Source organism: Setaria italica, chromosome III (genome assembly GCF_000263155.2).
Source record: "Setaria italica strain Yugu1 chromosome III, Setaria_italica_v2.0, whole genome shotgun sequence".
Classification (NCBI taxonomy): domain Eukaryota; kingdom Viridiplantae; phylum Streptophyta; class Magnoliopsida; order Poales; family Poaceae; genus Setaria; species Setaria italica.
This window is the reverse complement of record NC_028452.1, coordinates 23,029,766-23,054,252: the sequence shown is the minus strand read 5'-3', so window position 1 is coordinate 23,054,252 and position 24,487 is coordinate 23,029,766. Positions and strand designations below refer to the sequence as shown.

The following is a 24,487-nucleotide window of genomic DNA, read 5'->3' as shown; positions in this document are numbered from 1 at the left end:
TAAAAGGCCACATTAAAACCATCTATCAGGTCCTAGGGCAGCATCCTTCTTCATGATCTTTATAATTGTCCATAACTCAGATTTGTCTAGAATGGTTGTTGTGAAGTCAGTCAATAAATTTTCTTCTATTCTGTTCTGCTGAGAGAAATAGTGAGTCTGATATTGATTAGTTTGACTTGGGAACAAATTTGTGAAGTAGTTCTTGAAACAAGTGGCAATCTGATCATGTGTTGTTAAAGGGTTTCCCAACTCATCAGTATGAAATAGAATTCTGTTTCTTCTTGCTCTCTTGATGATTGCTTGCTGAAAGAATTTGGTATTTCTATCTCCATCAGTTACCCAAAACTTTTTGTATCTTTGTTTATGAAATTCTGCCTCTTTGTCCAAAATCACCTGATGTTGCTGTACAAGATCCTTTTTCTAGAGAGTGGTTCTGAACAGTTGGATGAAGACTTTGAAGTTTGAGGATGTTTTCTTCGATAGCTTGCAGTTGAAGTTTAAGACTGGGATTCTTTTTTCTCCACTTTTGCAAATCAGCAGACACCTTGTTTTAAGGTGAAAAGGACGGGCTGAAGATTTTTGCCGGATTGTAGCTACTGCTTTCTGAAAATCTTCTTCCATTAACCATCAATTCTCAAATCTGAAAAGTTTCTTAGGCTTGTTTGTAGAAGCAAGAGGCATTGCTAGTATTGGAGCATGGTCACTCTTAATCATAGGAAGACGAAAAACTGCAGTTGAAGGAAAAACTGCACACCATTCTACATTACCTAAACATCTATCCAGTCGCTCAAAAGTAGGATTAGCATTGAAATGTTTATTAGACCAATTATAAGCAGGACCATTATAACCCAAATCCATAAAACCACAATCTTTAACAAGATGACAGAAATTAGACATATGAGCAACATTAATAGGTCTAAGACCTAGCTTTTCATTAGGATGCATTACATTGTTAAGATCCCTCATACAGAAAGCAGGAATATTAGGATATTTTACAATAAAAGCATGATGTCCTGCCAGATAGACTGAGTTTTTCTGTGATAGGGATCACCACAAACACGAGCAGGATAAACTTCGTAGCAGTTGGCTTATATTCACAACTAGCTAAGATAACATTTGAACTAGATTGTTCTACTTGCAAGGGCACATCTTCTTTCCAAAGCAGCCAAAGGCCTCCTGCAAGGCATTCAACTGGAACAATATGAACAAGAGTAGTTTTTCTAGTTTTTTTCCCTAGTTTCTGAAATAAAAATTACCTGGGCTTTAGTAGACACAATCAAACGGGAGAGATGTTGCATCTTAGGGCTGCAGAGGCTCCCTCCTGTTCCTCTGTAGTTCCAGGACAACAGACTCATGGCGCCCGTGGCACCTTGCAGGCTGCAGGACCTTCCTCTCTAATACTAGGAGGATCACCTTGAAGTTGAAGCTGGAGACATGGACGCTTTTTGAGGTTCTGGAGTCAGCAGCGGTGGAGGCAACAGAGAGCTCCCGCCGCCGCCTCCTGCTCTTAGAAGATTGCGGATCCGAGGCATCCGGGATCCTTCGATCCGGGCATCTTCCTAGAAGGTGCGAGTTGAAGTGCCAGGCCGGGAACCAAGCGGAGCCTCCAAATCCATGAGCATAACCAGCACCAAGAGCCGGATGGAGGTCAAGGACTCAAGGTGGCTGCAGCAAGAAGGAACGAGAGGGAAGATGCAGGAGAGGCCATGGGAGGGCGTCCGAAGCAGGTATCAGGTATGGACATGATTGTAAGAGGTGCCGCATGGGAGCAGCCTATTGACGGTGCGACTGCTAGCTGCAGGATGGGTGGGTAGCGCGCCGGAGCAGCAGCAGAACTGTAGAAGACGGCTTGGCGGCATGCTAGAGGCGACACGGCGTGGCCAAGGTGGGACAGATGTGCCGTGATGTGTCCTGGCCTGAACATGAGATAATGCTAACGATGGCTCTATTTCTCCATTAGTTCCCCTCCGTCAAACAACATAAGAATTTCTAGACATATAGTGCTGATTTTCAATGCCAAGGTTTTATACAAAAACACATCAAAACTGGAATGGCTCCTGCATATAATTTTCGATTTAAAACAGGCAATCACTTTCACAGGACCAAAACTAGTTTTGAGACTACTTTACATTTTGCAACTAGGTAAATAAGAAAATCTGTATATCTACAACGAACCAAGAGAAGAACCGAAGGAAGAGATGCCTTAGGAAAAGCAAGACTTCAGCTGCTGCCACATCAGAGAGATACAGTGAACTGAGGCGCCTCAAGGTCAAGTTCCTGCTTCATGACACAGCTCATGAACCAGTCACTACTGAATGTTTTGATGCCACGTTTTGCTGCAACCAACGCAAGTTCTGTCTCCTCTTCACACACCAAAAAGATTGTCTGGGACGGCTCATCTAACTCGCTCAGCTTTTTTATGATCTGTCAAACGTGTAGACATGAATTTTGTTCAAGAAGAAACATAGACATGAATAACTGTAATTCTGAAAGATAGTCTGAAATGAAGGAGTAATCTGTAATCATGTTTCTTTCTATAAAATTAAGCTAGTAAGCATGCCTCATGCAGGATTTCGGGATTAAACCCCAAATTCATCTCAAGTTAATATATTTATTTTATTTATGGATAGTCTTTATGTTCAAAAATCATTTCAAAACCATTCTCCTGCCATAAAAAATATGCATGCCTATAAGTTTTGTTTTTGAACTACTATTATCATTAGCTCTTTAAGTATGCGATAGCATAAATTCAAGCCACATATTAGGAGTTGCATTGAGCAAGGTCTGCCCTTCCAAGGTGATTACTTCAAGTTCGTAAGTTATCTGGGATCTGGATAAATTCTTGAATCTTGTTTCGTGCTTCTCTTAAAAAGCTTATGCATATAAGATGCTGGAATGGAACATTATAAATGAGGTTACCTTGCCCCCAGTAGATTTAATAATGGATGAGAGAACATCAAAAGAGGGCTGAATGTACTTTGACAGACAGAAAGTGTAGCCAGAAAATAAGGAGTTGGGCCTTTCTTTAGCTCTCATAACTGCATCCCTCAGTACAGACTTGTATTGCATCCTAAATTCTTCATCTTCCAGAACATATTGTGCTTCTCCTGCAAAATAGAAGAAAGGTGGAACAGAAGATAAGGACTCCATTGTATTCTGTAGTTCATTTTAGGTAGTGTTCTTTTACCAAAAATAACAAGGATATAGTAACATAGTTCATTCTAACAGAAGCCCCAGGGGCTAAAGAAGACCACAAACTGCACCATTGATATTTTCTCTTCAATATACAGACGTTCACAATAATATTTATATAATCACCTTAATGTCAACTTTCAACTCACCTACAAACTGCCCTTGTCTGAAGCTTTCTTTTAGCCAGTTTGGGGAAACTATCCAAGCACTGCAAGGAGCACATGAAATTTTAAATTAGTTAAATAACAATAAAATCAGGAAAAAAAGTATGTAGGTGTTAAAACACCATATCCAACTTTGGATCTCAGTCAAGAATAAGATACCATATTTTATTACAGGTTAAACAAGCTGGAGTGTCATTTGGTTGATCAAGGATAAGGAGGCGTACCCAGAGGACAAAGCAATACAGAAGTTCATAGTCCTGCGAACTTTTCCAGTAACAATATGTGTGCATGCATGTCCTTCGCAAGTAACAAACCCACCAAGCGTTTCAACTACCTGCACCATAATGGTTGGCTTATTATATTTCAGAGGCAGCAAAAAGGCAAAGCATTGCACTGTTGAAAAAAGAGAAAAAAAGGGCATGCAAGATTTGCGTGATCATAAAAAAAATTAATGAAACAAATTTGATAAAACTTATTGCCATGTAAAAACTCCGCAACTTCCTGTGAGTTTAAATCTCATCTCATGACATATTTGTATGTATGCCTGTCATGAGTATGCAGTTTTCTGTTTGAGAAGAAAGTGCAATTTACTTCATTGTCTGAATGACCATATCTTCAAGATCCGTGTTTGAAGCTTTCCTGAACCTAAGGCATGCTGGTTATTTTTTCTCAAACGTTAATGTGACATGAACTTATCATATATAATTATATATTACCTTTGTAAGGCGTGCCTTCTTTTGTTCATCTGCAATATTCATGAGCATGATTGTAGGGTTACCATAAGAATGGACAACAGCCTTCTCCTCGCCAGACATTTTGTTCTCAAAATGAACTCCCAGGCTAGGAGCACGATTCTCTTTTGGAATTAGAGGCACTGAATTTCCAGGGGAACTGCAGAAGTAATTGTCATGGGCATCACTTTGATTCATGTCTTGGCCATTGCCACCATCATTGCTACACCTTATTCTTTTTGACTTTAGTGATGATGAAGACATTTCATATATACGTTTCTTTGGCTCTTGCTCAGATAATGAAATTTCACCACAATCAATGTGAGCTCCAGTTCTTGCTACATTTGCAGTCTTTCTGACTTTACGGCGTTTAAATGTCTGGAGGACCATATTGTCATCTGTATCATCAGGAGAAATGCCTGCATGAAGAACCTTATAAAACAATAGAAAACATAACAATTTGAATTTGTTTTGAATGCTACGAAGTTTATACAGTGTTAAGTTGGCATTTGTACCAAAGCCAATCATCTATAAAGCTATATATATGTCTATTTTCATTGGATAATGATGATAGTTTAGAAGATTATTGACTAAAATTCAACTTCACTCTCACAATATCAGTAATTAACTTAAAAATAAATTTGAAGTGTGCACAATAAAAAAGATTCGTTCAAGCATATATATCACATCAATGGGTTGCTTTAAAGAGAACATATTAACAGAGGACAAATATCTGAGCTCAGTGCTCTACAAATCTGTCTTAGCGTAATGATGCATATAATGTAGATAATTCTCTGTTTTTCTATACTCATTTGGATTAATTGTGGTTACAGATAAATTTAGAACAAAGCAAAATAGAAAAACAATGTCCCTGACACAAAATTTATGAGTGTATACTTTATAAGAAGTTTATAGGATGTAGCTTGCACCAGAGATCAGACTTAAATTTGACATGACACAGGCTCCAGAAAAGGCATATTTGAGATTTTAAAACCTAAAATGTTGCATGATTAAGTAATGTAGACTTACTATCTGGCACTACAGTGTGGAGTGGAGATGTCTGGGGTTTCTCCCATGCTTGTAGGATCGGCAATTCCTTCTTGAGGTGTGCAACCATAAGTGTTGATCCTCCAGGAAAGCATAATGCTCTCTTTATATCAGCCCTTACTGGAATCTTTCGAATCTTACCTCTAGTATCCACTTCTCCAATAGATACAAAACCCTGCAGTGTATTCAAGGTATAAAGCAAAATCACATAAGCACAACATACTATTAGTTCTTGATCAAGTACATAAGTACTCAAGAAATCATGATAGAACCTAAGAACATTTTTTTTATTTTTTGATGATCGGGAAGGAGAATAAATTTTTACATTAGTTCTAGACTTCCAGAATATACACACTAACATAACAAGTCTAGCATTTGTTTCCATCACATAGCCATGTCACCCTACTAGGATACACTGTCTGAAATATAGTATCAATTATCAAACTTAACACTTATGAATTGGTATTGCATGCTGGCTTCATTTCTTCTTCTTTAAACCTAGGAGATTAACAAATGATCACAAGACTAACACAAGTGTTGAATTGCTAAGTAACAACATATGCACCAAAAACGAAAAAAATGGCTTATCAAATATGCTCTTTACTTGCCTGTTTTAGCCAAAATCCCTCAGAGACCTTATCCGCCCAGCAGAATATGGTTGTGATACCAACATTTTGAAGCCTCTGGGATAGTTCCTTATATAAGAGGTGGCCAATACCCTGAATTGTACATGAAAACAACCGGGGTCAGCCATGAAATGCTTCGAATAGAGTTCATAGGCAACTCCAAGCATTCGTTTAAAGAGTATGTGTCTAAGATTAAGTATTGAAATATTCAAGCAAAATTGTTCTCCTTAGCATCTAATTTTAATCATGCAAAGCACAGTAGGTTTACTGAAATGAAAGTAAAATTCAGGTGTGCACAAGGCAAGCAGTTTCCATTACTGGTCCCACAAAAACATGCATATCTGCTACAAATTTTAAACCCAGAGGAAACAAGATGTGAAAATCTCATACTGTTGGAGTGACTTTGTCAGTGTTACAGCTCCTAATAAGAAACATGATTATGGGTAACAGTCAAGAAAGCCCTAGAGGTAATTGAACTTTACTAAAGAATCCAAATAAATTTAATGAAACTTTGCAAAAGGGTGCATACCGCACGTTGATGAGATGATCTCACAACTGCCAGAGGTATTTCAGCATATTGAGTGTCAGCTGGCACAATCTGATATGACACAGCAGCTACGACCTGAATGAAGGAGTAGCTGTCCTCAGTGAAACCCATCATAATAGTTTGAGTGGAAGCAACTCAAGCCGGAAGAATATTTCATTTCTCTTTCATACTATCCAACGTACACTTTGCTTTTAAGGAGAATGATAGATACCACTAGTATGTGGAAACTAGTGATCTTATAACAAGTTTCCAACAAAAGCACATCACAATTGAAAATATGTGGCACGCTAATTTTTTACTCAATAGTTCTTCAAAGTTATTAACAGAAAGTTAGGTTGTCAACACTCAATAATTAACAGTGCACATTAGGTATAAATGTTTGCACAACAGAGAGTGTACTAAAGTAATTGGAAAGTGGCATAAAGTAGTATAATTAAGACATACTTTAATGAAAAAGGAAATAAATTTGCAATCAAATTTCAAAATTTAATGCATTGTCAGGATCAATTCATTGGTAGACTCCAGTGATGTTTTCAAGTTGCCAATTAGTCCATAATTAGCCATCTAGCAATACATGGGTAGTGACTGGACAGAATGAATCAATTATGGGACCTAGTAGACCCCAACCCGAGTGACTAATTGTCAACTAGTGCAACTAATCACGGCCCCTGTTGAGGCGACATGGTGTTGCCTGTCAATCTCAAGCATGGAAGCTCACTAGGAAGTAGTAGAACTAAATGTTCGATTAAAATTTAAAAACAAGTAATTAACCAACTCATCTCCTCTTAATCTCATGCGGTACAAGTACAAGATGTATATGTTCTTAAATTATGTCATGCTGTAGACTATATGAGTCTAGTTGGGACAAGTTGGTTGACTAGGTGACCAAGTGGACAAGTCCGTCCTAATCCTCTAGCAACTTGACTCGATTAAGACTTAATAACCTAGGAGCACATGAACTCTCCACTTGATTTAAAGCATTTTAATTTATTGTCTTTTGGTTTAATTTTTGGTAAATTTATGTTTAGTGAGATATCAGAATCTTTGTGCAATTATCTAATAATAGCAAATGAGTTATCAGACAAAACAGCCCAGAGAGTAGTGTTTACACACCATGCAGTCAAATGGAAAAATACACTGGTAAAATTGTAAAGATGTTTACCTCTTCATGCTGTGCAGCCTGGGTAGACATCAGAATTAGAGTCTTGTACTTCCTGAGTAACAGGAACATAAATCAGGACATTAACTCTTTATTATACCATAATCAAAATATGATAGTGCTGTCAAGGAAAAAACTCAAGTGAAAATAATTTTATCAGTACCATTAGTCATACTAAGTAACATCCCAAGATTATGGATGAAGTTAAGATAAAGAAAGAAAAGGAAGTCTGTACCCATTAGTTGTGCATTTTTCAAGAAACCCTGAGTTTCTCCCAGTGTCAGCAGCATAGTCCATAGAAGGAAGTTCTTGTTTATAAATCGTCAATACTTCCTGCAAATATCAAAAGAACAATGCACATGAACTAATACGATATTGGCACATATATCATGTGTAAGTGTAACAAGTGCTCATGGTCATAATTTCTTGCAACTTTCCCTTTTTCTGAATGCTGTCTAACCAAGCATTCCACCATCTTAAGAAATGTAAAATTCTGACGAGGCACAACATTTTTCCTAACTCATGATGCCACACGGAATGGTTAAAGCTTAAAACAAATGTTCCAAACTTGATTACCTGAAGCAGTGACTTGATTTGGCTATCTGCATCACTTGGATTGAGGAGGATGAATTGAGAACCCTCGCCTACACATAGGATACAAAATTGCATGACAGGGATGAATAGAATCACAACTGAATCCAAACGAAAAATGGTTGTAGACATTGCAATTCACTCACCAACGCCATTCGAAGCACTCTTCTGATCCCCATGAACTGCACAACCGCCATCACACACCCAAAAATATGAAGTGTCAGTACATGAATCAATCATTTCGATTAAACTTCGAGACCGAATAAAGGGCGTGCTCCACATCCTCGGAGGAGCGCAGTAGCGTACCAGAGACGACAACCTTGGCGCCCCCCCTAGGCCCGGAGACGGTGAGCGCCTGCTCCGTGCTCTCGCACCGCAATCCGCCCCCGTGGATCTCCACCTTGCAGTTCCCTGCCCCAAAACAAACACGAAGTTCTTAGTAAACGCCATCAATCGTGGGGATCAGATCGGCGGCAGGGCTTCGCTTACCAATCGAGAAGGCGGGAGCTGGCTCCGGTTCGGCCTTCGTCTTCCGCGGCCTCCCCATCTGATCCGAGAAGAGACTTCCTGCGCTGTTCGCTGCTGGGGAAGGATCTGGCTCTGGGGAATCGGGAGGAGCTCGAACGCGGGGTTGATTGGATTGGATTGATGGGATCGTGGTGGGTTGGATTGGATTTCTCGCGTTCTTCGTGGGAAGCGAAATGTGGGGGCGGGTGGAATTTGGAGTTTCGGGCGGAAATTTTTTGGAAAGGCGGGAAGAGGGGAAATGCTACGGGCGCACGCGCGCAGGGTGGCTTTTATGATGGTTCCCGAAGTCACCGGAAGGTCCGGAATGCATTCCACGTTTTGGGCCGACATGCTAACCTACTGTTGAGACCCAGTTTGGGCTAAGCCCGCGTCCATCTGACACCTACTTCTTGGGCTGTTTGGCCCAGATTATTTCTATTAGCTCACAGCACATCGGCATTTTTTTTTTCTCGTGGCATCTCGCTATCGCGCCATCCCTCTCTGGTCCCCCGCTCCTCCTTCCTCTCTCGAGAACCACCAGTAGATCAGCATGTTACACGCGAGGAGTTCGAACCGCTTAATTTTTAAAGAAAATTCGTGTGAATTCGCATGCTGCAAACTTCTTTTTATTTTTGAAACGAAATGTTGCGATTATGGCTGAGGCGAAACATCTGTCCACTCTTCTGACGCGTTGCTGATGGGTGCACTGTATAAAGTGTAATTATTATTATTTCAATTGTCTTTTCTTTTACTTTTTAATATTTTGTAATTATCCAGTTTGGAACTTCTTTTTAATATAATCAACAGTTATTCTGCCTGCTTCGTTAAAAAAAATATTGCAAACTATAGGTTCCGGATTTAAGCGAAACTGAACCATAAGCCAAACGGCACTCCATCGATCGGTTATCGGTGTGCAAATGCCTACATATGCAGCAACGATGACAAGCAGCATGAGCGCTCAAACGGTCAAACCCCGGCGCACAACACTTCAGCAGCAATCTCGGTCGGAGCTTGCCCGTCAGGATTGAACTGAACTGAAGAAACTAGCTGCAAGGTCTCATATATGAGAGGGAGACGGCCGCCACACGGCTGCCTAGGGGCACTTGGGTCCTCCCCGCTTGGTCTTCCAGTTGTCGTAGCAGGGGCAGGAGGCCTTGTTGCCGTAGGTGCCCGCCGGCACGCACAGGCACGCCGCGCAGCACTTGCGGCAGAAGAAGAGGCACGGCTTCCGGTACGCCGTCGCCGAGCACCGCGCCGCGCACCGACCGCCGCACTCTGTCGCAATGCAACACACAGCAGCACCTTCATTTTCCCCTTAATTCATCGGCAACTAATGCGTGAACCATTCGTATCGATCAGAGGTTATTGCGTTTTTCAGTACGGACCTTGGGGCTGGAGGCTGCCGGGGGTGACGCCGTACTGCAAAAAATCGATGAACACGAAGGTGAATCAAGGCCGAATTCTTCGGTTGAGGAGTATGCACTGTACTACTTGGTTTACACTCACCGTCGGGAAGGTGGTGGGCTGGGCTGGTGGAGGAGAAGCAGAGGAGTTCGTCGCGGGGGAGGCGGCAGGCGCCGGAGCTGGCCCCGGCGACGGCACGTAATAATAAGCGGCAGCCTGGAATAGAAAGAGATCGGACCTCGACGGCAGATGCCAATGTGCTCGATTACCAATGCGAGAGGGAGAGAGTGACAGACCTGGCCTCCTTCCGAGAGGAGCGCGGCCACCGCTGCCACGCAGCAGAGCAGCCGCAAACCTCTGCTCTTCATGGCTGCTCTCTCACACTTCCAAGTCTGATGAACCTTTACCACCTCCAAGAGATGGAATGGAACAGGAGTGCAGGTGAACCTCCAGCTGCTCTACCACTTCCAACTCAATCTACAATGCCATGTACAATGTAGTGGCTCCCTTGCCCCTCCCTCCAGACCCTGTTCGCCTTGTGAGGGAACAACGCAGACGCAGCACACCGCACACGGATAGAGGGAATTCCTGTTACATCAGCCATTCAGCCGCATGCCATTGAACCAGAGGTAGCGAAGGGCCGAGCAATAATAGTTGGATCCGGACAACGGTTGCAGTTTTGGTAGCTTCTGGCGCGTGGCCGCGCCGCGCCGGCCATGCAGGCCAGGCGGCCGGCCATGGCGCTTGGAGCGTGGCGGCCGGCAGGTGAGAGCAGCGGCTGTTGTTAGGCGAGCCCGTGTGTGGCTGGCCACCTGGCGTAGGCCCCCCACTCATTGGAGTGGAGTGCGCCAAGCCGGGGAAAAGCGTCGCTAGCTGCTGCCCATGTGAGGGCCGTCAGCCGGGATAACATCCATGCCGTTCTCGCGCGCGCGTGCTCGCAAGGTCGCGGGGGCTCGCTCGCCCGATCACATGCGCGGCAGAGAGGCGGGCAGTAGTGGCGGAGCTTGAGGTATTAATCAATCGGCAGGCAATGGAGTTGGGGCTCGGGAGTCGGGTCGTTTCGTTGGATTTGCCTGACGGGCCGTGACTATTGTAGTACTGCGCTAGGAGTCCAAAATCTTCAGCTGCCGTAGGGTCATCGGCGCGTCTGTAGGCTGCGTCGGACACCTGTGCGTAGATTGTGTACATTTCGCTCGGAGAAAAGGTATGCGTATACTATAATTGACAAATAGAAGGGAAAAAACGCAACCTACAACCGCTGTCCTGGATCCCGCTGTTCCCTCAACTGTCTGATGCGTGTGCTCTGAATGTCGCCGAGGAAATGCTCCAGCTTTTGCAGTAGCCAGTAGGGAACTTAGGATACTTGCAGCCGTCACATTTTTCATGCACTTTTTTTTAGAAAAAGGATAAAATTCCAGCACGGCCATTGTTGATGTCAATGGCATGTTTGGAAAATGGTAGTGGTAAAATATTCGAGACTACATGTTTGGAAAATGCAGTCGTCACATTTTTCATGCATGAACTGGGTAAACTGAAATCTGCTCCACAGGGCTATCGGCGAGGGCGTACTACCTCCAAAAAGAAGTAGCCAATTTCAAAACCAAAATCGGTAATCTACCGCTTCGCACACAGCTTATCTTGCCAACCCCTTTCCTGCTGTGTACGCCTATCCTACAATCCATCCAGCATCACGAATTTGCGCAACAGACACAGAAAAAAAAATGGATCTAGAGATTACTACTGACGACTTCCATGCACCGTGTGCACAAGTTTGGCCGCAAAAGGTGTTCCAGCACCTGCAAATGGGGTCACAAATCCACAACCACCAATTGGTAGCCGGTTTATTCCAACATGATCAACACAGAGAAAGAACAGACTTCCTATCCATTGGCAGGTGCAGCCAGAAAAACTTCAGGCCATGCACCCACTTGGGCAAGCTACAGCAAATCAGTTCCGTGCCTCATACAGGTTTTGGATACAAAAGTGCGTTGGAACGGGAAAGAAGAAATGCTCTTATTTTGCTTGGGGATGTGAGGCGATGAAGTCGACCGCTGTCTTTATGGAGTCAATCTTCTCCGCCTCATTGTCAGGGATCTCGAAGCCGAATTCTTCCTCAAACGCCATCACAACCTCGACAGTGTCCAAGCTGTCAAGTCCAAGGTCCTTCTGGAAATGAGCGGTAGGTGTCACCTGCAAGATTTGATGGAGAAGGTTCGTCAACATCTACAATACTGCAGATTCCTATCCTCGTAACATTCTCTATACCAAAGCACCAAAGTATAGATTCATGCCAAGTTTAGGTAGCCAAAAAAGGGGAAATGGATCAAAGCAAGCATCTAACATAGAGCTGAAATGTGAATAAAACCAGCAGTGCATGACAATAATTTAACAGATTAAATCTTTGTGCTAACATCCTAGTTGCAACTAAGAACACATTAAGCATGAAACTGGGAGCTGTTACACTCACTTCAAACCTATGAGCCATGAAAGGAATGTTTATTTTCATTTATAACTTTGGTGCTTATATCACGAAACAACGTGCACTACAATTTGAACAAAAGCACAACAGTCAACTCCTATCAACAGGAATTCAATACAATGTGGGGGGAAAATCATTGATAACCTCCTACAGATATTTAGGTGGAAAATACTGACATTACACAATTTGGTGATTTCAGGTATCAAACACATCCAAGCACTACAAAAAATAACTAATAAGAAACTGGCTCAATTTCCCATATGACAGACAATGCCTCAAGCATCCATCTAAGCATAGATTTTGTCATTTCAGTCACCACTTGACCTCTTCGCAATCATGAGGCTAGGTTTAGCAATAATTTTCTCAGCTCCTCAATTCTACAAAAGAAACAGGGCAGCAAAGACTGCAGAAGCTACTGTAAATTCAGAACTGCAGAAGCTACTGTAAATTCAGAACTGCAGAATCTACCATGATTTTGAAAACAGAGCCAAGGAAACACTGCCCTGGCACAAGGTAACACACAACTTCTCGACAACTCAGGGGGCAAGTATGATATTATGGATCTATTAACCCACATGGATAATTAGACTCGTGCACATCCAGTGACTAGTGTCCACTGAGTGCCATACTAATCAATACTAATAAAGGAACTTCGAAATTTCTGAATCAAACATATATAACTACCAGATCGAATAGTCAACAGTAAAGAAGCCGTGGAGTCCATTCTGTATAAGGTCTCCATCTCCAATCTGAGAACAGCTAAGAAGATCACTCGGTTTCTCAACTAATGCTTCACAACCTCTTACACATTTACACCTAGCTCTTCATGAAGCGCCTAATTCACTCGACAAAACCAAGCCAACATCCGGCGATGCGCGCTCAAAACCCTAAACCCTCCAGCACAGATCCGGATCCACGAACTTAGCAAAACGTACGGGCGGCCGCACAAGCGTCCGCCGCGAGGGGATAGATCGCGCTCACCTTTGCGGGTTCAACCTTCTGGAAGTTCTTGACGACGGAGACGACGCGGTCGGCGACCTCGCCCTTGTCCAGGAACGACCCCTTCGTTTCCTCCGTAGTTGACGACAACAGCCTCCGGGCCGCGACGGGGACGGTTCCCGCCGCTACCGCCGCCGCTGCGGTGCGCGCCACCGGGACGCGGAGGTGGGTCAGGAGGGCTCTCCTCGCCGCCGCCATCGCCATTGTTTTCCTCTCTCGATTCGGGGTCAGGCGGGCGAGTGGGGGAGAAAGGGCAACGTGGAGCTGGAGGATCTCGTGCTTGTCCGGGCTGCGGGACTGCTAAAACCCGTGATTTGTCGGCCCATTAGAATGATCTGCAGCCCAGTTCAAATAGTCCAGACTAAAAAGATACCAATAGATGGAAATTTGGGCTATTAGATGGAAATTCCTAAAAAACAAATAGATGAAATAGCATCATGGGCTGAATGTAACATGATGTTTTTTCTTGGGAGAATTAAAAGGAACCAAAAAGTCGAGAAATTTATGTCTTCCTCAGATTTTTTTCATATAAAACTTCTCGTGTTTGAGATCTGTAATATGGTAAATGGATGACTAAAATAAGGTGGAGGGACCAGTACATGGTACCTCATCTTGGTAAAATGTTAAATTATCCTATCTTGAATATTGAGCAAGAGTTCATTAGTTATTGAATCAATTATAAGAAATGTTGAAACATGTATCGGAGAAACCTAGGCGAGGTGGGGAAGCAAAGCATGCATACTGATACCCAAAAAACATTAAATTAGCCTATCTAAAATGTTAACGCATAATTTTAAAATTGTTGAACTAAATGTAAGAAAAATACTGAAGGACGTTCACGGTGGAAGGGTGTTGGGCTGCAATAGTTAAGCTAGTGAGCTTTAAAGCTTAACATTTACCAACTACCAAAAACCATATAGGAGCCTCTAAAAATTTCCTCTCCATAATTCTAAGCACGAACCAAACATGGGAGTCGATATATACTCGCCCGGCCAAATAATTAGTCATTGAATTGACTTGACATAGCACATCTAGTTCATCTCGTCTCCTGCACGATGGTGAAAATGCCACAACCAAATCCTTTGCACAAAGTTGTACCAACATGTTGGCGGGGTAGCTACAAGATCAAACAAAATGGCACCTTAGAGTTCAACTCACATGCAAATTCAACTCCGACCTCTAATCGCCGTGCCCATTAAAAGTAGGAGTTGATAGAGGGCATGTTAGACCTTGTCCCTTGTTTGATTTGTGATGGAAATTGCATAGTGAAATTGCAATATATGTTATAAGAAAGGGCCAAGATGTAATGATTGGAGTTAAACCCCTAAATTCCCATTTTCCATCACACTAAAACTCCTACTCTTACGAAACAAGGATTTTAAAACTCTTACATCTAATCTGTTTTGATGTTCTTTATCAATTTATGGCAACATCGATGATACTTATAATTTTGGATAGAGTTTGAGGAAACAGATATGTTCCGATAAGGACATGATATGTCTGGAATATGGCTTCCAACAGCAAAAGGAAAAATGACCAACAACCAAACTGACTTCATCAGTCTATTCTACAAAGACAACATTGCCACAAGCTAGAAAGTGATTAGCAACTTAGACTCACAGAACATGCAAAGTGGGTGACCGTTGCAGTGATGCACCTATAACGGGTTATTGCCAAAATGCATATCAACCTACAACTGCACAAACATAGGTTGATCTCTGATCCACACCCTACACGGAAGCAGACCCCATCACGATCCCCCTATTGGTGCACGCGGTTTAAGGGTACGAACACAGGTGGAACATGTCTAGCTATCAAGAAGGGTCAGCATACTAGATCTAATCACCATGATTACATAAAGCATGCTATTTAGTCTAATCCGGAACTAGATTAGGAACAAGCATACCCATGATAGATAGAAAGCATAAAAGGAGGCATTGAGCCACTAACAGATCGGATGTCATGAAGAACATTGCTCACATAATAGATATATTTAGATCATCACCTCCGAGTACATACTATCGATGATCCACTACTGCTCCTAAACTCTGCCATGGCACAACCGTGCAGGGAGGCCATGGTGGTTAGGGTTTGGCCTAAGTCATCTCCTAGATAACTTCGAAGACTTGTAGCGGCCCTCAGCTCCTGGTGAATGCCCTAGGTTTCATTGAGTTCTAGTGGATGGATGCGCTTGCTGATAGAGAATGGGGATATTTATAGTCCGGTGTTGTGGGGTGAAGGGCACATCGATCAGGGTTGAAAACGGGCTAGGCCAATCAACCTGGACCCCCATAGGCCGATTGGCCAGCCCTCTGTAGGCATCAAATGCTTGAGTGCTTCATACGAAAGTTGTAGATCTTTTCGAGGCATGTAATTTTCTCAGTAAATTCACCCCAATCAGAGTTCGGATGAGGAATATATCGTCCGTGCAAGTTCAGTTGCTCCTGCGGACTTGCAGTCCAATGTTCCTGATTTTGTCTATCAATATCCAAAGTCTGAGCCCAAATCCAATCTTGTAAAAAACCCTTCATTTATGTTGTGTTTCCTGTGATTTGGTAATATGGTTCAAAACACAACACATATGGGAATATGGGGTTATTTCAGGTATCAAGTGGCGGGTTACTATAAGATTTAGTCCAAAAACACCACTTAAATAGCACTAAAAAGGTGGCAATAATGAGCACAACATATTTCCTGACATATTTCAATAAAAATCAAACCTAAATTTCTTGCACAAAATGAATAGGCTAATACAAAAAATTGCAAAACCTAAAGAATAATCGACCTGGCAATAAACAAATAAAAAATTAATTAAAAACTAAACTAAAATTATTGTGGCCATCATTGATATTTTTTTTTGCAAATATATATGATATCCCTAGAAAACTTGTTGTGGACATCAAGATGATTAATTTGATATTATTATTTGGCAAATAATTTGGTGTGCTATCACTATGCACTAAGATTGATTTTAAAGAATTTGATATGATTTTTTATGATTGCACATATCATTCAAAGTGCTCGCTATATGCACATCTTTGTTATAAGTTTAAAACTATTATTTACTATGTTTTATATGAATATGAAGATCTTGTATACTTTTTTTTGAAAGAAACAACAAGGAAACCCCCACTATGGTATATATATTAAAAGGAGAAAACAAAATAAACGCTGTACAGATCCCGAGAAGGGCAACAATAGCACAAGAGTGCCCCCACCGAAGAGAAAACTGAAAAGAAAAGAAAAAACTATACATTAACTATACATACTTTACCCAATATAAAAAGGCTTGTTTGTTGCTATCCTTTAGTCTATGTGCTTGTAGTATAGCTTCTTCCACAAACTGAGATGTCCAGGCTCGAAGAGAGGGCCTTCTTCCTTCAAAAATAAGGTTATTCCTTTGCATCCAGATTTCCCATGCAGCACTGATAAAAGTTTTCATGAAGGAGGAGTTGTTGTTTTGCCTTGCATCTTTCATCATATTATAGAAAGACAAATTAAAATTTCACAGCACTCCAATCTTTTCCCAACAAGCTCTGCTAAAGGGGCATGTGAAGAAGAGATGCAGGGCAGTTTCTTCCGAATTTTCCCTACAGAGCACATAGTTGAAGTTTCCATTTTCAATTTGAAAGTTTCTCCTTCTCAACAAATTTCTTGTGTTGAGTCTATCCATTAGAAGAAGCCATGAAAAAACCTTCATCTTGTTGCTACACTTAGAGTTCCGGATCCACTGGAATGGTGGAGGAATTTTGATGTTTTTGTAGGGCAGGTTGTAGAACTGCTTGGATGAGTACCTGTCTGTTCCCCAAATGTAGTGCCATTTGTCCTTTTCATTCTCTTGAATTTGTATATTTTGAATCAGGTTTTGAAGTTCCTGATATTCTTGAAATGCTTCACTGGATAAAGGAATGTGAAACTGATCTTCAATTGTATCATTTTGGAGGAATTCAGCCACCGAGATGTCTTGGTTATTAGCAAAGGAGAAGAGCCGAGGGAAGGCTTCATCTAGATGATTATTTTTCCATACATCTTTCCAGAATTGTACACTTGTACCATCTCCAGTTGTGCAAGTTGCAATGCCTCTGAACATGTCATAGAGTCTCATAATGTCCTTCCACCAAAATGAACCCTTCTCTGTAGAAACATGTGGGATTTCTCCATTAGGGTAGTATGTGTTCCATATTAATCTTACCCAGGGGATGTTCTTCTTGTTGTAAAACTTGTCTAGATGTTTGAGAAGCAAAGCACAGTTCTGACTTCTAAGATTGATTACTCCTAATCCACCTTTATCTTTAGGTTTGTTTACTTTCTTCCAAGCAACTAATGGTTTACTTCTTGCATGTATATCAGATCCTCACCAAATGCAATGCCTTCTTGCTCTATCCATGTTGTCTATAGCGCCAAGAGGGATCTTGATTGTGCACATTGAGTAGATGAGGAGAGAGGTTAGAGAAGTGTTGACTAATTCAATTTTCCCAGCATAGTTCAGAGATTTTGATGTTGCAGTGATTCTTCTCTCCATTGTATTAACCAATGGCGACATGTCTTCAATCTTTAGCTTGGTTGTATCTAATGGCAGACCTAGATAGGTGAAAGGTAATGATCCAAGCTGACATCCAGAAACAACTCCAGGCAACATAATTGCTTTCTCTATGGTGAGGTTTAGAGGAACTAAGCAGGATTTTGCATGATTGACTTTTAGCCTTGTAGATTGAGAAAATACTTCCAGAATCCCTTTAAGACAGTGAAGCTATGTTTGACATGCTTTAATTATCAAGATTGTGTCATCAGCGTACTGAATTATTGGAAAATCACAAGAGGCATTATTTGGAATTGGCAAGGAGAAGAGGCCTGACTATGAGCTTTATTCACCATGCATTACAGAAGGTCAGGAACTATGACAAATAACAAAGGTAACAGAGGATCTCCTTGTCTCACACCCCTCTTGCAGTGGAAGTTTTGGCCTTGGACACCATTGAGGAGGATTGAAGAATTTCCAGAGCTCATGATTCTTTTGATCCAATCACATGAGGTTGCTGGGAAACGTATCTGGTCCATCATTCCATATATAGTATTGTGCTCTATTGTGTCAAAAGCCTTTTCGAAATCTAACTTCAGGATTACAATTTCCTTTTTTGATTGCTGGCATTGGTGAATGTACTCAAAGGCCTAGGCAAGGCAATGTTGGATGGTTGTATTCTTCATAAAACCATATTAGTTTTCATGAATGAGGGGGATAATAGCAGCCTGTAGCCTATCAGCTAGGATTTTTGTGATGAGTTTGAGTATTGAATTGAGGAGCGAAATGGTCCTATAGTCATTTACTTTTGTTGCATTTGCGAATTAGTGTGATGAAGCAGGAGTTTATGGCCTCAAGGCTCAGGCTAAATCTTGTATACTTCTGTACTAGATTTGTTTTAAACTCTAGAAATTGATTCTCATTTTTTAAAATTAGATGTATTTTGCATGCATACATGAATAGTTATTGTAATCATTAAGGTCCTTCATGGTATGGACATAATTATGGGTTTATTTGTTCTAACACAATCATGAAAAATTTCTATTTTTTTATGTATTAATCTTAATTTGATTTTTTTATAAAAACACACATTTACTGTTCACAACATGTTAGTTCTCAAATGATTGTATAACAGTTTTAATGTTTAGCACGTATATAAGCTTAAAAATAAAATTATTTCTGTTTCTTGTTCATGTGGCGCTCAATTGCTTAGCATCTTTTTTGGTCTCCCGAAATTCTGGTTGGTTTCCTTTGTAATTTTTTTAAACTATGTGTTGCACATGCGTGGCTACTGGTAATAGGTAATAGCCATATAATTGTTGAAAGCTGCAAATAAATGACTAGGTGCAATGTTGCACATGTGTCATTGTAGGAGGAAGCACCACCTTTAGATTGGGGATGGACCATCGAAATTCAGTGTTATATCTTATCAAAAGAAAGAGTGTTAGGAAACAAAACAAGTTGATGCTTGCTTAGTGATTTAACATAGGGTAATCTTTCCAGGGGATATGCTCCGCACGCGACCAAACACTTTTTTGGCCAGGACATACTCGTTTTACACTTCATTCTGATTTGAAATTCTATGAATGCTTGTGATAGCACACTTTGGAATTTTCATATCTATTTACATGGTGTTTCATGTTTTGGGAGTAAAAAGTGCGTGTGTGTATAAATAGTAGATACTTTTTACTTTGTATGGATAGCCTATTATACTTTCGTCTTTTATTATGCATGACACCTCTCTAATATACCATCCCCATGTTTTGGCAATGGTATATATACCAAGAGCATGACATTGGACAGTTGCTACTTGTCAAGATCTAGTCAATTGTAAACGAGGTCTTACGCAAAGGGATGAATGGATTGTACATCTAATGGCAGAGAGAGAAGGCTGCTAATTGATTTTATTTAAAATAGTATTTACACAAGTGAGGAGTTAATTCTAGAATGAATGCACAACAACCATTGAGCAACAATGGCAACATGCTATTGAATATATTTTTGTAAAGTTAATAAAATATAAATGCATTTATCGTTAAGATGAACATGACATGGGTCCACATCAATTGCCAATTCTGTATGTAATGGATCGCAATCAAGGTACAAACATAGTGTTGCTAGAGAGCATTGTTCAATATTGGTGGCTTCTCTTCGAGGTTTTGTGTTTTTATTAGAACGTACACTAGACATAAATGCCAACCTGAACATTTCATTAATATATGCATATTTTGGTATAATAGATTTGTGAATAAATAAGGGAAATGAAAGCAGAAACTAGATTATTACAATACAAAATCTGTCCCGCTAGGCCTACATGACCAAAAGTCTTCAGGAGAGGCAGCTCTATGCTGCCAAAGAGTAAGGTCAACAGACATTCTTTGAAGCAAAAGCCTCCGATGGAGATGGACATGTTCAAAGACCAGAGCATTTCATCCTTTCCTAATGTTCCAAAGGATCACAGCCAGACTTATGGAGCGAAGTCAGCACCAAGGGTTGATTCAATCGACTGGGTAACCAACCTATATCTCTAGCTCAGGTAGCAGCAAACTCCACTTCCATGACTGAACCTTTTTGACCCGGCCCCCAACTTAACCAAACACATAAATAACAGATAGAACTCATATATATGTTCTATACTTTCTTTGAACAAGGACATAAACTGATAGAGTACAAGCCGAGGTCCACACAAACCACACTCAAAACAATCAGAAAAAGAAATAAATCTACGAGCTGTACTACCAAACAAACAATGTGGAAAACTTTTACACCATCCCCGCTCTTAACTGATGAATGCAACACACACGCACATATATACGTGTACATGAACTTGCTGTATGTGGCGGGCGCTCGGTCTGTAATACTGTGTGCACGCCGCCTGAGGCTTGGTCTGCTCTACTCGCAGCAAAGGTCGCAGAGCCAACAGCAGCACAGGGCGGCAATGCTGCAAAAAACATGAAACCAAACGCATATATAGCAGTCAGTGGCCAATTTGCATAAAAGTGAGCATCGAATTTTAACTCTGGTGGACTAGTGCTCTACTGAAGTCACATTGGCAGCTGAATTAAAGCGCAAGCTAATGACTATAGTAAATAGTGACACTTACCATCCATCGATGAAACTAGTCTTTCGTCCCCGCCCTCTGGCTCGTCCGCGCCGCGGCGACGCCGCGCCTTGCTGCTCCGAATCCACCGTCGGGTAGCCTAATGGATCGGAACCCAAAACCAGGTCAGCCAGCAAACTCAATAAAAGAGCAGTTGAAAGTTGAAAGCAGGAAACAAATGACGAAGAACATGATCAGTGAAGTCCTGAAAGACAATTTTAGCCTAAATTAGGAATGACCATGCAGGCATCACCTAGTGGGGGCTGCAGGTTCTTGTGGTTGACGCCCTCCATTATATTCTTTCACGTTCTGCTTCTACCAACTCAGCTCTCTCCCTGTCTCGTTCTAATCTTCTGAAGATATCTAGCTTATAGCACGGAGATCAATCTCTACGCAATTCTCTGATGAGTTACTCGATCGGTTATGTGATGAGAAGACGCGAGATCGCCGAGGCTTATATAGCTAGCCTATCACGCGGACACATGCGCAGATATTCTTTTCGGATTTCTTTAAGCTAGAAAACTTGATGCCGCGTTGCTCGATCGGGTTTGGCTTTTGCCTCTTTGCGCGCGTGGACCATGCTATCGCCCGACAAGTTGCGTTGCGTATGCTCGCGAGTCGAATCTTTCCTCGTCGCCGGTTGGAAAACTTGGCATGAAATTTAGCAGCCGGCCGGCCGGTTCCGGCGAAAGGTCAGATCGATAAGGCTGTCGGCAGTCGGCACTGGTGCTTAACGCTGTGGCGTTGTTAGCTAAAGTGATCATCAGGGCGATCCGTCGACATGGTAGTGTGACCAGGCTGTTAGGATAAATAATTTCAACGGCTGCGCCAAAGTAGAATTAGATGCACGCCGCATTTCTTAACGGTGGTAATTATATTCAGTGCGCGCGTTGGGTGGCGGTCGGGCGTCGGTAGTGAATTCTTTTCCTTGTTTTTGTTGATGGGTGGCGCCAGAAGCCGTGTCTTGTAGGCCCAAGGAATATGTTCTCGTTCTGTATTCACTGGTACACGGGCTAATAATTCTAAGAGCTATTGTAGTAGAAAGTTGTTTAAAAATTACACCGCTAGCTAATAATCAAAATTTTAAATCGAGACATTTAGAATCACATATTGGTTTTTTTGATATTTCTGTATAATGAACATTCCGATAATTATATTAATATTTAAGTGTTTGTTTTAGGTTATTTTTAGTAACGAAGTATGTGGGTAATTTAGATATAAAGTTTATTTTAGAATATTTTATAATGATAGTGGTAGGTAATTTTTAAAAATATAATAGACCAATGACTATGATTATTAGAGTCTACATGATTGATACCTGAATGTTTATGATTTTTATGATAATTTATAGGATTTATCTTTTTTTCCTAGCGTGTCTCGCTAATGCGGAGTCTCCAATTGAAAAAAATAAGGGTACATAGCTAACAATCAAAACTGTTACCTTGAAAAGTATAATAAACTAATGACTATAATTATTAGAGTCTACAGAATTACCCTGATGTTTATGATTTTTGTGACAATTCATAGGATTCATCTTTTTTATCCTAGCTGGTTTCGCTATTGCGGAGACTCCAATTGAAAAAAAATAAGGATATATAGCTAACAATCAAAACTCTACTTTGAACTCTCTCTCATTTGTTAAATATTCTAACACAATACTTATATAGATATATACTTATTATCTTCATACAATTATGATAGATTTTACTTAGCAATTACTCTATAACATTTTCATCCAAATTTATAATCTCTCCTTTTTTTCACTTTGCATCGCGGATATGCACTTTAATTTGCTTAATAGACATTAAATTTGAGCTATATTTTTAATATAAAAATATATATTCTCCTCACTTACACTATATATTTATAAATGGTGATGCACATCATACCGTATATATCTTGATTATTGTTTTCTATACCAACAATATAAGAAATAAATAATTTAAAATTATATATTGGTGTACCTTGGCATATATTTTTAGGAAATTTGATTTAGATTCAAATTTAGGTTTATCACATATTATTTTAATAATGACTTATGTGCATTATTTTGATACAAATTTAAGGGATCACTTTAAATATTCCGTTAATGCTAGTGGTGGGGAGTTATTTTAAATTATTCTTTTATAATGGCATAAGTGGTTAATTTAGATAAAGATGAGGGGATTACTTTATTTTATTTTAGATAATGGCAGATGTGGGTAATCTAGATATAAATTAGGGGTTATTTTAGGTTATTTTTATAATGGCATAGGTGGGTAATTTTTTCGAAAACATAATAGATCCAACAGGTGTTTTGCTTTTTTGAGAGAATTTTTAGAATTTCTCAAGTGCCCACCTAGGATTCCTAAGTGGCATCATGTGGAGGCTTCAAAAAGAGTCTCCAATTAGTAATAATAAGATAAGATAAGAGAAGCTATTGTATGTGCTGCTGCGGGCTTTCTTCGGAGGAGTGTGATCCGTCAAGGTTTGGATTAGCTAGCACTAGAACCCAATTGAGAAGACAGATTAGTTTCCCAGACGTCACACGACTCTCGGTAATGACTTTAAAAAGAAAGTTGGAATTAGATTCCGAAAACAGAAAGAGCTATCCTAGCCGCCCTATCACCACCGATTTTCGGCAATTCGACGGTGTTAACTCATCACCGCTAGTTTTTTACATAATTCGGCCGTAAAAATTGGAACCGGCAGTGACGTCTCTTCTTCGGATCTGAAATTTTTCTAAACTGGCACTCCCACCCGGCCCCTCCCTCCCTCCCTCCCCTCCGACCTCCGCTTCTCTCTCCCTCCCCTCCGATTCTCTCTCCCCACAAGCTCCTCTCCACCTCCCTCCCTCCCCTCCGCCACTCTCTCCTTGCCGCGCGCCTCCCTTCCCTCCACCTCTCTCTCCGCCTCCCTCCCCCAACCCCTCCGCTCCCTTTGCTACCCCTCACCTCCCCCCTCTGCTCACCCCTCACTAGGAGTGAGGAGCAGCAGCGGGGTGAGGTGTGGCGGCGGCGTCCGAGGACCGGGCAGGGGTGCAGGCGCAAGCTGCGGGATGCGGCGTGCTCCGGCAGGCTTGGGGATGCGGTGGTACTTCTCTCTCTCTCTCTCTCTCTGGGCTCGGGCAGCGGCCGGATCCGGCGTGTCGTGGCCCTTCGGGTGGCGGCGGCGGTAGGTCAGCGTGGTGGCGGTGAGCGGCGGGGCAGCGGGGTGGCGGCGGCCGGGGGAGGGCGCAATGGGGTGGGGGTGTAGGGCCATTTTTTTTGTTTTTTTAATAAGATATCACCGCCTGTTCCAGAATCGACGATGACGGAGTACACGCATCACTGCCGAATGTCATACGCTGGATTCAGAACTGGCGGTGAAGGAGGCTTTGGAGGTGGTAGTGATAAGGGTTCTCTAGTAGTCACATGCGCATGCTAGCTAAAATGCACGGCACC

The 24,487-nt window shown here is 41.5% G+C and overlaps 3 protein-coding genes and 1 long non-coding RNA gene across 6 annotated transcripts; all 4 read right to left on the bottom strand.

The window, feature by feature from the left end:
* Positions 1 to 903: 903 nt before the first annotated feature.
* On the bottom strand, positions 904 to 8,813 carry LOC101779971 (mediator of DNA damage checkpoint protein 1). Of its 3 annotated transcripts, none has more exons than XM_004962205.3 (15): positions 8,547 to 8,813; positions 8,364 to 8,468; positions 8,204 to 8,239; positions 8,043 to 8,110; positions 7,702 to 7,799; positions 7,470 to 7,521; positions 6,290 to 6,382; positions 5,743 to 5,853; positions 5,117 to 5,309; positions 4,073 to 4,506; positions 3,581 to 3,690; positions 3,342 to 3,400; positions 2,920 to 3,107; positions 1,257 to 2,424; positions 904 to 1,191 (listed from the first exon to the last, which is right to left on the bottom strand). In XM_004962205.3, exons 1-14 carry the CDS (start codon positions 8,602 to 8,604, stop codon positions 2,236 to 2,238), a joined length of 1,794 nt encoding a protein of 597 aa, XP_004962262.1. In that variant the 5' UTR covers positions 8,605 to 8,813; the 3' UTR covers positions 904 to 1,191; positions 1,257 to 2,235. The 3 variants fall into 3 exon arrangements, with proteins under 3 accessions (XP_004962262.1, XP_022680625.1, XP_004962263.1); XM_022824890.1 differs by having other exon boundaries at positions 904 to 1,176; XM_004962206.3 differs by having other exon boundaries at positions 4,073 to 4,485.
* Positions 8,814 to 9,419: 606 nt separating this feature from the next.
* On the bottom strand, positions 9,420 to 10,598 carry LOC101780649 (protein GAST1). Its single transcript, XM_004962207.2, has 4 exons — positions 10,265 to 10,598; positions 10,071 to 10,184; positions 9,950 to 9,983; positions 9,420 to 9,839 (listed from the first exon to the last, which is right to left on the bottom strand). The coding sequence occupies exons 1-4, from the start codon at positions 10,334 to 10,336 to the stop codon at positions 9,658 to 9,660; spliced, it is 402 nt and encodes a 133-aa protein (XP_004962264.1). The 5' UTR covers positions 10,337 to 10,598; the 3' UTR covers positions 9,420 to 9,657.
* A 1,092-nt stretch (positions 10,599 to 11,690) lies between these two features.
* Positions 11,691 to 13,740, bottom strand: LOC101781315 (acyl carrier protein 2, mitochondrial). Its single transcript, XM_004962209.3, has 2 exons — positions 13,429 to 13,740; positions 11,691 to 12,158 (listed from the first exon to the last, which is right to left on the bottom strand). Exons 1-2 carry the CDS (start codon positions 13,648 to 13,650, stop codon positions 11,982 to 11,984), a joined length of 399 nt encoding a protein of 132 aa, XP_004962266.1. The 5' UTR covers positions 13,651 to 13,740; the 3' UTR covers positions 11,691 to 11,981.
* Positions 13,741 to 20,158: 6,418 nt separating this feature from the next.
* Positions 20,159 to 21,509, bottom strand: LOC101781712. The gene is made up of 3 exons (XR_214878.3): positions 21,319 to 21,509; positions 21,069 to 21,165; positions 20,159 to 20,906 (listed from the first exon to the last, which is right to left on the bottom strand). It is a non-coding gene; the product is annotated as an uncharacterized LOC101781712 (long non-coding RNA).
* Positions 21,510 to 24,487: the final 2,978 nt, after the last annotated feature.

What these genes read in the sequence shown, in the direction of transcription:
- LOC101779971 (XM_004962205.3), bottom strand. Translation starts at nt 8,604, where the DNA reads ATGGGGAGGCCGCGGAAGACGAAGGCCGAACCGGAGCCAGCTCCCGCC. An exon ending in CCACACTGTAGTGCCAGATA is followed by an intron (nt 4,507 to 5,116) that starts GTAAGTCTACAT and finishes TTCTTCATGCAG; the next exon opens with GCATTTCTCCTGATGATACA. An exon ending in AGAAGGCACGCCTTACAAAG is followed by an intron (nt 3,691 to 4,072) that starts GTAATATATAAT and finishes ATTATGGTGCAG; the next exon opens with GTAGTTGAAACGCTTGGTGG.
- LOC101780649 (XM_004962207.2), bottom strand. Translation starts at nt 10,336, where the DNA reads ATGAAGAGCAGAGGTTTGCGGCTGCTCTGCTGCGTGGCAGCGGTGGCC. An exon ending in TCCTCTCGGAAGGAGGCCAG is followed by an intron (nt 10,185 to 10,264) that starts GTCTGTCACTCT and finishes TTTCTATTCCAG; the next exon opens with GCTGCCGCTTATTATTACGT. An exon ending in CGGCAGCCTCCAGCCCCAAG is followed by an intron (nt 9,840 to 9,949) that starts GTCCGTACTGAA and finishes GCATTGCGACAG; the next exon opens with AGTGCGGCGGTCGGTGCGCG.
- LOC101781315 (XM_004962209.3), bottom strand. Translation starts at nt 13,650, where the DNA reads ATGGCGATGGCGGCGGCGAGGAGAGCCCTCCTGACCCACCTCCGCGTC. An exon ending in AGAAGGTTGAACCCGCAAAG is followed by an intron (nt 12,159 to 13,428) that starts GTGAGCGCGATC and finishes CAAATCTTGCAG; the next exon opens with GTGACACCTACCGCTCATTT.